At 36.2% G+C, this 14,010-nt stretch overlaps 1 protein-coding gene across 6 annotated transcripts in view; it reads right to left on the reverse strand.

Moving 5' to 3' along the window:
• LOC127843910 (zinc finger CCCH domain-containing protein 18-like) overlaps positions 1-14,010 on the reverse strand; it is an 88,187-nt gene that overhangs the window by 55,215 nt on the left and 18,962 nt on the right. For all 6 annotated transcript variants that reach the window (XM_052373800.1, XM_052373804.1, XM_052373805.1 and 3 more), the window contains exons 5-8: positions 11,272-11,440; positions 6,144-6,223; positions 4,855-4,941; positions 2,059-2,213 (exon numbers count right to left, since the gene is read on the reverse strand). In XM_052373800.1, the coding sequence (XP_052229760.1) occupies positions 2,059-2,213; positions 4,855-4,941; positions 6,144-6,223; positions 11,272-11,440 (491 nt within the window). The remainder of the gene's footprint in view (positions 1-2,058; positions 2,214-4,854; positions 4,942-6,143; positions 6,224-11,271; positions 11,441-14,010) is intronic.

Consider the following 14,010-nt stretch of genomic DNA (forward strand, 5'->3'; position numbering starts at 1 on the left):
GACGGAAAGACGGACAGACAGACAGATGGACGGACGGACAGTCTTCGAAAGGGGGCATAGAAACATCCAACCTTGAATAACAATTAACACATAAATGAAACACAACTACACTGTATTATTATGAAAACATTAATAATCAAAGGGGAGTAACTACTGTAAACTTAAATGCAATATTTAGAAGAGTTGTCTCGCATGTTACATGACCTTAATTCATGATTGTTTGCAAGCCTTTTTACTATATAAATATGTATTAGGAAAACTGCCCCGTCCCCCTGACAACCATGTTTTTCAACAGACCAGAACCATTTACAAACTTAACTCACGTATCTAGGAAACAAAAGTTCTGACAAAATTTCATGAAAATTGGGCCAAAAATGTGACTTCTAGAGTGTTGACATGTTTTCACTATATACATATAGAGAAAAATGCCCCGCCCACTGGCGGCCATGTTTTTTCACCGATTTAGACCATTTTCGAACTTGTCCGAGAAATCAATAAAACCAATGCTTTGACCAACTTTCATGATGATTGGGCAAAAATTGTGACTTCCAGAGTGTTTACAAGGTTTCTCTATAGCCAAATAAGGAAAACTACCCCGCCCACTGGCGGCCATGTTTTTCAACGGACCAGAACCACTTTTGAACTCAACCAACATATCATTAAGACAAACATTTTGACAAAGTTACATGAAGATTGGGCATGAAATGTGACTTCTACAGTGTTTACAAGTTTTTTCTTTTTTTTGACCTAGTGACCTAGTTTTTGACCCGGCACAACCAAGTTTCGAACTCGACAGAGATTTCATTGGGACGAAGCTTCTCACCAAGTTTCATGAAGATCAGACAATAAATGTGGCCTCTAGAGTGTTTACGAACAAATGTTAACGGACGGACAGACGTACGATGGACAAAGACCGGTCACAAAATCTCACCTGAGCAATCAGGTGAGCTAAAAAAATGTTATCCATAGTAATTCAGTCATATCATGGCGATAAGTTAACCACTCTTCCTTGGTTAGCTGGTTTACCAGCACTCAATGCACATAATGTGTACTGATGCCAGTACCTGACAACTACTATGCTGGAATCAAAGATGAGTTGGCAAAAAGACCTCAGATATAGTCCAGCGATCAACCACCGAGGCAGCCAGCAGCTTCTGTAGTATGACAGAATGAGCTTCAAGCCGTTTCAGTTTGCATAGGTTAATCAGTGACGAAACATTTACCGTTTTTATGGAATTTTTACCATGCAGACTGCAGAGGCTAATCTGGGATGAGCCTTAACGCACATGCTGCACAGGCTAATCTGGGATGAGCCTTAACGCACATGCTGCACAGGCTAATCTGGGATGAGCCTTAACGCACATGCCGCAGAGGCTAATCTGGGATGAGCCTTAACGCACATGCTGCACAGGCTAATCTGGGATGAGCCTTAACGCACATGCTGCACAGGCTAATCTGGGATGAGCCTTAACGCACATGCTGCACATGCTAATCACCGATGAGCCTTAACACACATGCTGCAGAGGCTAATCTGGGATGAGCCTTAACGCACATGCTGCACAGGCTAATCTGGGATGAGCCTTAACACACATGCTGCCGAGGCTAATCTGGGATGAGCCTTAACGCACATGCTGCAGAGGCTAATCTGGGATGAGCCTTAACGCACATGCTGCACAGGCTAATCTGGGATGAGCCTTAACGCACATGCTGCACAGGCTAATCTGGGATGAGCCTTAACACACATGCTGCACAGGCTAATCTGGGATGAGCCTTAACGCACATGCTGCACAGGCTAATCTTGGATGAGCCTTAACACACATGCTGCACAGGCTAATCTGGGATGAGCCTTAACGCACATGCTGCACAGGCTAATCTGGGATGAGCCTTTACACACATGCTGCACAGGCTAATCTGGGATGAGCCTTAACACACATGCTGCACAGGCTAATCTGGGATGAGCCTTAACGCACATGCATTAAGCCCCCGTTTTTCAGAGCATGACTCTAGATATTTTCTTGTTTTATGTACAACACAAGATGTACAGCATGCATCACTTACTCATATTTGTCATAGTAGGGCTGTTTCTTGACGGGAGACTTGACCTCGGCCTTGTTTTCCTTGTCGTACTCGGGGTTGTCGTCGATACTCAGGTTGAGCTTCTTCTGCTCAAAGTTTGTCTCCATCTCCCGACGCTCCAGAGCCTTCTTGCGCATCTGAGACACAGTCAAATAAAACTTTAGCTATTTAATTTAACACATTTCAACATTTTTTTCAACTGATTTCTTTTAGTGTATAGTGTTGCAAAACATTTAGCTTAGTCTTTCTTTTTTTAACAATATTGAAAATAGTTTAAATCTTTGAGCTTATAAACTTATGCATGATTGCATAGAAACTGCATAAAAACTCATTTAGATTAAACATTTTAATTTCATGCTTGAAAGCATCGTGACAAATTTTGTTTACACTTATCAATTTAAGCTTGATTGTATATAAACATGTAGTTGAAATGTATTTTGTTTTAAACTTGATTGCATTGTGATATATTAAGTTCAGCCCTATTAATTTAAGCTTGATTAGATTGCAAAATTAAGTTTAAACATATTTCTATCAGCTGTATTGTATAGCAAAATTTAGTTTAAATCTATTAATTTAAGCTTGATGGTAATTCAACTGTTAGTTGAAACCTATTCATTTATACTTGATTGCTTTGCGACACATTTAGTTACAACCTATTAATTTAAGCTTTATTGCATAGCAACATTAAATTTAAATGTATTAATTATCCCCACGCTTTTTGAAAAGCGTTGGGATATTGTGGTTATCTCCGCCGTCTGTCTGTCTGTGCTGGCCACTATCTCCTCCTACACTATAAGCACTAGAACCTTGAAACTTACACACATGGTAGCTATGAGCATATTTGCGACCCTGCACTATTCGGAATTTTGATCTGACCCCTGGGTCAAAAGTTATGGGGGTTTGGGTGGGGCCAGGTCAGAGATTTTCACTTATTTGTATGCCCCCGGTATGGTGCATTGGCCATAACTATTGCAATATTGAAGATAGAAACTTGATATTTGGTATGCATGTGTATCTCATGGAGCTGCACATTTTGAGTGGCTAAAGGTTAAGGTCAAGGTCATCCTTCAAGGTCAAAGGTCAAAAAACAAATCCAAGGGAAGTAATAAGCTTTAAAGGGAGGTAAGTAAATAACCTGCCAAATGGTATAAATTTTTTAAATAAATCAAAGCGGTGCATAGAGTTACACAGTAGTGGCGCAGAGATGTATTTAGCATTCAATTGTTTGTGTTAACTCATCTGTGAAATGATTTAGCTCATCCATCTAATTTTTATACAAGGGATTATAAAATATTGGCGCAAAGGGACACCTGTATATGACAGAAGAGATAGAATGCAGTCAAGCATAAAAAGCATGAGAAACTCCTGGAATAGAGCCTCAAGACTCTATAACAGGGCTGAAACTTTCACTTTGTTCAATTACAATTTTAGACTCATTACTGAAAATCTGTCAAAATGTTCAAGTGGGAAAAATGTGAGATACAATTTAAAGCAAGATGGACTTTGAACAGGCACATCAAAGACAGACATGAAATTCAACATATTCATTGTTGTGTACAAGATTGCGATAGAAAATTTCTGAGACGCTACTATTTAGTCAAACATTTAACCTCAAAACATAACTTTTCCAAAACAGAAGCAAGAAGATTGGCTATAAGAGAGCATGTTCAGCCATCTCATAAGTCATTCCAATTAGGATGACATGTACATAATTGACTACAGTGAAGTTATTTCATTATTAGATTTGTTAGGAGAGAAGGATGAGGAGGAGAAATTAGGGTATAGATTTTCACTCATTTTTTAGGTTATTTTACATAAACTTCTTCATTTCTACACCGAATTACTTCAAATTTATACTGAACATCTCTTATGACAATACGGCCAATCTCAACTATGCATGGCCCCATTTCCAACCCTGGGGCGCCCCTGAGTCAAACATGCGGCGTGGGGATACGCGTCGGCCTCTGCCGCGCCATTTCTAGTTTAAGCTTGAATCATGATGCATGCATCATAACATTTAGTAGAAATATATTTATGTAAGCTTAATTGCATAGCAAAACAATGAGTTTATACTTATTCATTTAAGCTCTAGTGAATTGGGTCACATTCGATTTAAATCTTGCCATTTTAGCTTGATTCGATTGCAACACATTTAGTTTAAAACTATTCATTTAAGCTTAATTGCAATGTAAAACATGTAGTTTAAACATAACAAGAGATTGCCAAGCAATATGGTCCCCTACCGGTGAAACTCCACCATTGTCAGTAAAAAATAAATAAATTATTTGTTGCCATAGCAACCAGAATTTTTGACGCAGGAACAACATGAAATGACGTGCATAATCTCCATATGGCCATCTATCCATGTTTAAAGTTTCATGAAAAAATATGAAGAACTTTTAAAGTTATCGCAGGATCCAGAAAGTGTGACGGACTGACTGACAGACAGACTGACTGACGGAGTGTAAACCATAAGTCCCCTCCGGTTTCATCGGTAGGGGACAATAATTTAAGTGTGATTGCATAGTGACACATTTAGTTTCCATCTATTTATTCAAGCTTGATTGCATTTCAACACATTCAGTTAAAACTTTATCATTTAAGCTTGTTTGATATTCCAAAGATTTAATTCAATATCCTTTTTATAAAAGCACGATGGCTCAGCATGTACCGCTGATAAACTGAAAAGAGGAGAAATCCCATCCCTGCATGACAGACTCGATCTTTTTAATAACAACGGGTGTAATGAATGTTTCTTAACACAGGCTCAACTTGTACCTCTTTAGCCTGCCTGAGGCCTCTCTCCCATGCAGTCTCTTCCTTAGGCTCAGGGGGTGGGGGTGGGGGCTCGGGACTAGGTGACCTCTGAAAAACGAGACATAACATTGAACAAAACATGGCCATCTTTGACTAAACTTGGGAAATTTTGATGGTTGTTTTTTGATAACATATATTATAAAATGAAGAAACTGAGTATAATAATTTTAAGATTTGATCAGGTTCATAATATTTTGAATAAATAAAAAACTTATTAAACTTTCCATCTGAATTTCAGGCAGCAATTTCGGGAAAGAAATACTAATAAGAAGATTGGGAATGCAGCCAAATTCTTGTATAATATTTGGCCAAACAACTAAACTGCAAGTTTAACTTCGATTAAACTCACCGCAAATAACTATTACACTTAACTTATGCCAAACAGCAATGTTCATAAATTATTTTTCATAATGTGGGAACAAAGTGTTTCGCCTTATAAATAAAAGCCAATTTACAGCCTCTTCCCATTACAAAATTTCTTTAAAATTATGCGTATTTAACCTCTATCAAAACTCGCACCAGCTTTTTTATTTCCCAAATCAGCTGTTTAAGCAATATTTTTTTCCTAAATCAATAGGCTAGAGACTCTTCCAGAGGGGGTAATCATGTAATAGTCAAGATGGCGACATCCATGCTGAGGCAGGTATTTTTCTACACTTTATATTAATTACTTGTATTAACTTTAAATGCCGTTTACTTTCCAGCCATATCAGCAAGAAAGTTACTAGCATTTATTTCATATTAATATTTGCTTTATATCTTATCTTTACTCACTTCACAATTTTTTTACAGGATGACCTAATTACAGCTCCACTTAGAAATAATAATTTGCGGGGAGTAAAGTTAAAATAGTAAGCAAATTTTAATATGAAATAAAAGCTAATCACATTTTTACTCAAATATGGGTGGAAAGTGAGCGTCATTTAAAATGGACATCGCCACCTTGACTATCACGTGATTACCCCATCTGTCTTCCCAATGAGAAGAGAAAAAGCCCTACCATACATGTAGCTGTACAGTATATAAAAAAGTCAACATTTTTATTTGAACTTACGTATGAAAGAACTAACACATGAATGTTAATAATTTTGCTCTTAGAGAACACTTTCCTTAAGCTTCAAATATACCATGAAAATGTTATGATATGCGAGAGAAACCAAAAATATAAAAGCACTTTGCATTCAATTTTCTACACTAGATAAATAGGTACACTGCAGAGAATGTCAAGTCTCTATGATCTCTACATTTACCTCTTCTTCCTCAAATTTCTCCTCCGGTGGTGGTGGTGGTCTGTTATTGAAGCCAGGACGCTCTATTAACTGGTAGTTGCCTGCAACAAACAAAGCACTCATAGGTTACTATGTATCCATCAACAGTTCTGACAAGTGCATGTATGACTGGAATTAATTTTGGCTACTTCAACCACTCTTCACAAATATCGTCACAAATCAGTGAAACCATAAAGATTCTTTAATCCTTCTAAACATTCCTGCTTTCAGTTTCTGCATTGAATAATCCATTTTCAATTTATTTTTTCGGACCTATTGGGAGTTAAATATGAATGCAGACAAATAATTTACGTGAATACCTCAATCCTTATTGAGGCATCAGTCTCATATAATGCACAAATCACGCCATAATTGTGCAGGTAAAATTAGAGCTATTTTATAAAATAACAAGAGATGTGTTTGTCAGAAACACAATGTCCCCTATTGCGCCACTTTGCAGCCATCTGTGAGGGCTATAGATAACTGTTGGGGCATATTGGGTTTTCCACCCCGTTTTGACAACAATAGGGTTTTTGTAAATTCAATAGGGTTTCAGCAAAAAAGGTTACCCCTACTTTTGAGCTTAATTGGGTTTTTCACCCTCAGTTTTTTTTAACTCAGTAGGGTTATTTAGGGAATGACATATATAATCTAATCAAAATCTACTAAGATTACTATATTATTTACAGTACAGCCAACGCGAAACAAACATTATCCTCGCTCACGCCACGGCCAGAAAATTAGTACTCGGCAGCGGTGTCGTGTGTTCACGTGGCGTATCGCCGAGGCACGCGGCATCGATCCGCACAACAACGCCGAGTCTGTATTAACCTGCGTACTTTCGCAGCATAAATCCGCCGCATATTTACGCGGCGGATCGAGTGCAAAGATATACACCTACATGTAAATCTGTGCAGCGTCGAAACCTAGATTTACGCTACTTTCATAGTTATTATTTTCACGTTTTAATAAGCGGATAAGATTTTTATATGATGCTTTATAGACTATTTATATAATATCACGTCCTCAAATATATTCGACACGTAATGCGCCAAAACAAATTATCGTTGAATTAATTACGCACAACTGTAAATGTTGCGTTCGATTCTCAAATGAGCTTTATTGTCTACTACCGGTGAAACCGGAGGGGACTTATGGTTTGCACTCCGTCTGTCTGTCAGTCTGTCTGTCAGTCCGTCACACTTTTCTGGATCCTGTGATAACTTTAAAAGTTCTTCATATTTTTTCATGAAACTTGAAACATGGATAGATGGCAATATGGAGATTATGCACCTCATTTCATTTTGTTCCTTCATCAAAACTCTGGTTGCTATGGCAACAAATATTTTTTTATTTATTTTTTTTTACTGACAATGGTGGAGTTTCACCGATAGGGGACCATATTGCTTGTCAATCTCTTGTTCAATTTGTAATCCGAAACACGCATCCGAATTTTAATGCTAACGCAACATTAACAATTAAATTGTAGCGTTAAATAAACAGTGCTTCATCCTTTGTCTCTATAAAAATTATGCAGACATGTAGAACGTTGCATGGAAAGTGTGGGTGTATTTTGTGTTGTATAAAAACATGAACATTTACGATTTACGCGTGTTCAGTGGGAAAAAAAAACCCACCTCGATTGGATGTTATTTCATCACATCTTCAAATAGAAACAAATGCCAAAATGTATTTGACACTTAAGAAAAATGGCATATGTTTGTATTTCTTGAAATTCATGAGAACTTATCGTAAATATTTACCAGAATTTGTTTTTAAACTGGAATATACGGGACTATCGGATAATGAGTAGCGACGGGAAAAATAGTAAGTATGCAGTAATAGATACATTTAATTAATTATGATTTTAGATATTATAATGGTTCTTTTAAAATTTATTGATTCACTTATCATTTTTAAAAGATTTTTATTTTATGATGCACATCGACTCGGCGTCATGTCGCGGATCTCTTTTTGCCTCGGCGGACAGATGCGAAGCATCCCGGCGAAAGGCGACGTGCCGCCACATACTAACACAGCTTCAACGGCCGCCTCGGCATCGACTCGTTGCGCGTTCACGCCGCGGATGGCGAAATACGTTTGTTCCGCGTTGGCTGTACTGTATATAAATGGAATTCAAAAAGGTACCTGTACATAACAACAAGGCTTTCCACAGGCCATTTAACGATCCCTCGCCGGGGCGCTTGAATTTCAAAATCAGAGTCCGCGGGGCGCTTGAAATTTTCCGATCAGTGTATTTTTCAGTAAAAGAAAGTGGAGATTGTAAAAAAAAAATCAAGGTTTCTCTTTCAGTGTATCAATATTCCCTGTTTTAAAAGAGCACTCGGTACCTACTTTCACAAGTAATCGCCATAAACACCACATGGGGTAATGGATAATCCACTGATAAGAGAATAGCATGACGCGCGTATCGATTATTCTAGCCACATTACACAGTCATTTAAATGCTGACAAGGATGTATCAGGTAACTTTCCAGTCGTCAAACTGTGATGTTCATCGTCCAATCGGTTACACGAATGCATTTTAGGGCGGGGTTAACTATCGACCATTATTTTTTATTGACGCCGGGCACGAAGATAGAGTTTATCGCAGCTTGATTAGCAAGAAGTTGTCCCATTTATGTAATATAAAACAGGTAACTAGTACAGTACAGTATATTAAAGACGGTTTCGGGCATCATCATCACACCTTTTTACTGTAAACAAGTGTTACCTATGACAAATAATTAATACGAGAAATTAATTGCAAGTGGTAAACAATTAATTACTTAAAGCGAGTAAGTTGTGCACATAACTCCCGGTTACAATTATGCCATAACAATTTAATTCCATTACATGTATATTTCATTATGTCCATTTATAGAACTGATTCACCTTGTTTTTTCTGACATTTATTCGACACATAATGCCCTTTAACAAATTTTCGTTGAATTAATTACGCACACTTGTAAATGTTTCGTCCGCTAATCGATACTTAAAAGACTGATGATGGCAACCGGCTGTAATCCTCGTGGACAACGTGAATTTCATGCATAATTCCGTCAAAACAATTATTTGACTCGTAAAGTGTTTAAACAAATTATCGTTGAATTCATAACACAACTGTTAATATTTGTTGAAATCTCAAATGGGAATAATTAAATTTGTAATCCGAACCCCATTCCCGTAAGTTGATGTTAACGCGTTTTTAATCCACCGAATGTAAATGTTACCGAAACGTTAAAATATTCTTGCTTCAAATTAGCAGTGCAAATTTATTTTGTGTCGAATCTTTTTCTCAATCAAAAAGAGAGCTAAAAATATGCAGCATGTACAATGTCGCATCATTTGCATAGAAAGCGTGCGTGTATTGAGCGTTTTAACAAGCACACAACACGTCAGGGGATTGACCCATGTTCAGAGGCAATATTTCATCAAATCTATAAATAGTCACTTAAAATTTATTTGATACTATAGAAAAATGAAAAGAAATAATTGAGAGTTTTTATCGTAAATATTTACCAGAAAGTGACTTAAAAATTAAACAATATAAAAAAATATATATACATGTATATTAAATGACTTGGGGATTTTCTTGAAGAGTCATATCGCACCAAATGAGGTCTTTCGACACTGTTTTTCTTTGAGTTATAACGCACCACAGAACGTGAATTGACACGTTAAATTTAAAAAAAAATCACGTCTGGAGGGGACAGAACAACCCCTTTTAGCCCCGGGGCGCCTGACAAAAATCCTGTGGAAAGCACTGAACAACAAACAATTACTGAATTTCTGATCAAAGTTCATTCATTTTTGCGTTGGATAAGACCGAGTTTGTGAAAATCGCTGCACAATTGATGAAGTTATGTCTGTTCAAAGCATAGCACCCCGTTTTCGGATCATTTTGAGTTGAATACCTTAAAAATGAAAGTAGAAATCGGACAGGTCTACAAATAATTACAATAATACCCCAAAGATTGATTACCGCTGGAAAGACTGCATTCTTTTCTTCATAGGGCGGCATATAAACTTTCTGGTACATTTTTGTATGGAAAATAAACAGTCTAAAAAATACGCCCGGTGTTTGTAAGAATTGCGTTTCATGACGCAAGGTTTTTTACAGGAATTGCGTTATTTAATTTGTATTTGTGTTTTTGTATGCTTTAAAAAAAAATTAATTACATCTTTGGTTATTTTAATTGCGTAATAACGCAAATACGCTTGTTATCTATAACCCTGAGCCATATATTTTACCTTTGACCTTGAAGGATGACCTTGACCTTTCACCACTCAAAATGTGCAGCGCCATGAAATACATGTGCATGCCAAGTATCAAGTTGCTATCTGCAATATTGCAAAAGTTACGGCCAATGTGGGATGGACGCACAGACTGAAGGACAGTTCAACTGCTATATGCCATCCTACAGGGAGGCATAAAAATAATCCAAACGTATGGCTTTGTACCTTAACAACATTCAGTTTCATTTCAATCCGTAATGCAGGACAAACACAAAATACTTACATTTTTAAAAGCAAATTCGGGCCAACATTAACGATAAAATTAATGTGTTTAACAACTTCATAAATTTTTGCCATTAAATATTTAATGCAACAAAAACAACTTTGTTTTGAAAATCATGACAAAGAGAGAGTAAATAAAAAATAATTCAATGACTTTACGAACAATGAGCTTTCCCTAACCAGAACGGTTGTTAGTTCCCTGCATGAGTAGCTTGGTGATAAACCCATGCACAAAACAAATGTTTACAAAGTGAATGTACCGTAGTGAATTTAGGAAACAATCATTTGTTATAACAAATTTCCCTCTCTGATTATTAAGGAAATGGGAAATCCACATTGAATGTAAATTTTATTCATTCTGAGGGCTACATAGATTTTATATAATGCTTCCTCAACAAAACGTTTTTATCAGATTTGCAGAGGTAAAATAATCACTGTATTGATGAAAGAAGATCAGATAACACACTTAAGGATTGTTTTCACCCACACTTTGATCATGCTAATATTAAAGACTAAATTGTCTATCAACTTGCCAAAACCATGGAAAATATAATGTTAAATAACTATCTAGAAAAGCTTCAACACTCACCTTTGTCGTTGATGCCTGGATGTATAAACCTGCAGTTAATGCCCCATGTGCAGTGTCCTCGCATAAAGAACCGACAGGTGGGTTTCAGGAAGATTTTCTGGCCTGGTTCCCGAATTTCACCCTCCTCACAATCCTCTTCTGAAATTTCCCCATCACTTGAGGAACCAGACTGCAAAGGAGGTTATTCATGATTTTTGAGCAAGTAAAAATTACTTTGCTCTTCTGACACTATTTTTTGTAGCCAATACAAGATACCATTATTTTCGTTGCATGATTTTTATGGGATTTTTATTCACTGTGGAATTGACCAGTCGCCAAATTATCGATCGCTCCGCCCACATAGTCACGTGGTCTAGTGATTAGAAAACTCCGACAAGCAGATCGCAATTATAGCGGATTACGTGAGGGAAATTCTATATTTGTAATGATGTATTATGCTCTTTTCTATAAAATGAATTATTAAAGCCGCACACTAACCTAAACTGCTTTGTTAAACGTTAATACAATCATAAAAACTTCAGAGAGAAATGGCGTAATCAAAATAAATGAGTTAACGGCAGACTGACTATCAGAAATGTTTCTTATACATATTATATAGGGAGGTGATGAAAAATCCGTTGTAAAAATGAGCATTTATTTCATATTGATTTTGAACTTGTATTCAACCGTCTGACAGTGAACCCGGTGGCTATTCATATATAATTTTGAAAATATTTTTATTAAATGCAAATGACATATCCATATCATGATGGGTTTTTTGTTTATTAAAAATGTTTAGATCTTTGTTTTATTGTGTTATTTTTAAAAAGACACCGATTTTTTTTATTTGGATATAAATTAAATTTTGATTGTAACCATAATTTAATACAGGTCTAATTTCGTGGTTTCATTAACAGATAGTCTAATATGCATTTTATTTCATGTATGTTTAATGCGAACCTGTTACATTTCACTATCAAAAAATGAAATGTTGGTATTACGGTGCTGTTCACGAACATTCGAATTGAATACATTTAGCATATTATGCATTTGCTTATTTATAACAAGATGGCCCTTATATGTTAATTGCAATGTTCACATTTCTCCCCGTACCAATATATGTTGTATTAGAAATGTTGTTGTTGTATTATAAGCCGTACATTTTACACTTGAAGTCGCTTTAAGCTGGCTAATTTAAGCCGCGTTGAAATCACCTTTGTGTTGTTTTTACTTTAGTTAAAACAATATTTAAGTTAACAATTTATAATGATTTCCCTGGTTTATGATCCACAGAAAATAAATATATAATTGGAAATCATTTAAGTAATTAAATAGTTTTCTTTTCTTGTGTACAGTACCTAACAGTGCCTAAATGTTCCTTCATTCTGAGATCCACGCAACATACTGTTATTTATTAATCATCGACAATTACGCTGAGATTAATAAGCACGTGTGGCAATTATTATGTTGCCCAAACTGCTTAATAATATTGTGCATCAAACGGTATAACACGTTTTATAGAACACACACCTGGTGTGGTTAAACTATTTATTGTGTGTTGTTTTCTCATTACTCGTTCATATGTTCAAGAAATAAAGATAAAATAATAACCTTCTATAAAGTATGTATAGCACCTACAATTTTGAATAATGATCGAACAGTAATGATCATGCATTTGATATAAAATCTGTGTAAACTCTTAAAAATTACGTCCATTCCATATGTACAACACGCTTTGTTTGTCGGACCAAATGGCGGCCAGATAAGCGTTGCTGAGGGGTGTGTGAAAAATCGATATCTGATTGGCTGATCGACAAAATGTGGGCGGAGTTGGCGACTGGTCAATTATGGCAAACATTGTATGAACAGAGAAACAAACAGACAGACAGGCCAATAAGTATATGTCTCAAGCTTCAGTACATGAACATGTCGAAGGACATGACAATTCAAGATTGCTTGTCACATGGAAAATTTACGCTGTTTTTTCTCCACCATTTTGGGAACTGTCGGGAACTTTTGCATTGGGGGAAAACCACATTGTTTTGAATGAAATTGGGCAGCTGGTGTTGTTTTTTATTACAAAAACTTTGAAATGCAGACTTTAAGTGTTTTCAGTATTATATTCACTAAGCTTTGACTAGCGAAATGCTGAATAGTGGAATGAACTTAAAATTGCAATTTTTTATAATAAATTAAGAAAAAAATCTGGAAACCTTTAAGCAGTGTTCTGCCGTGGATGCGCCCTTGCGTCATTGGCGCAAAAAAAAAGAGATTTGTCCCCACCCGTTTTCCGTATATGGGTCCGCGGGCACACAGGAATTAGGAATAAAAAACTACTGTAAAACGTTGTGTATAAGGCGCACATTTTTACCCCCAAATTTAATTTTTAAAACTTGATGCGCGTTATGCACAACTACAGCCATGCCAAGACGTTTTTTCCCTGTCAGTTACTCAGTTACGGTAACTCGCATCATGCTATTCCCCGTTATTTTAACTGTAACTATGTTAATAATTGTCTTATATTTACGATCTGAATATAGATGGACAAATGTTATAAAGTTAACATTAATATTTTCTATCTTTTTCAGGTATATACAGAGCATTGAAATCAAATAAATTTGAAGAAGAAAATGAAAAACAAGGAAGCCATTTTTATTAAAACTTTATTGTTTTTTTCCACAATATTATACCCTACTGTACTAGGGTTACACAATTTATTTTGGGGCACTTGTCGATTTACAAAAGTATGTCGGCAAGGTC

This window comes from Dreissena polymorpha, chromosome 9, assembly GCF_020536995.1.
Source record: "Dreissena polymorpha isolate Duluth1 chromosome 9, UMN_Dpol_1.0, whole genome shotgun sequence".
Lineage (NCBI taxonomy): Eukaryota > Metazoa > Mollusca > Bivalvia > Myida > Dreissenidae > Dreissena > Dreissena polymorpha.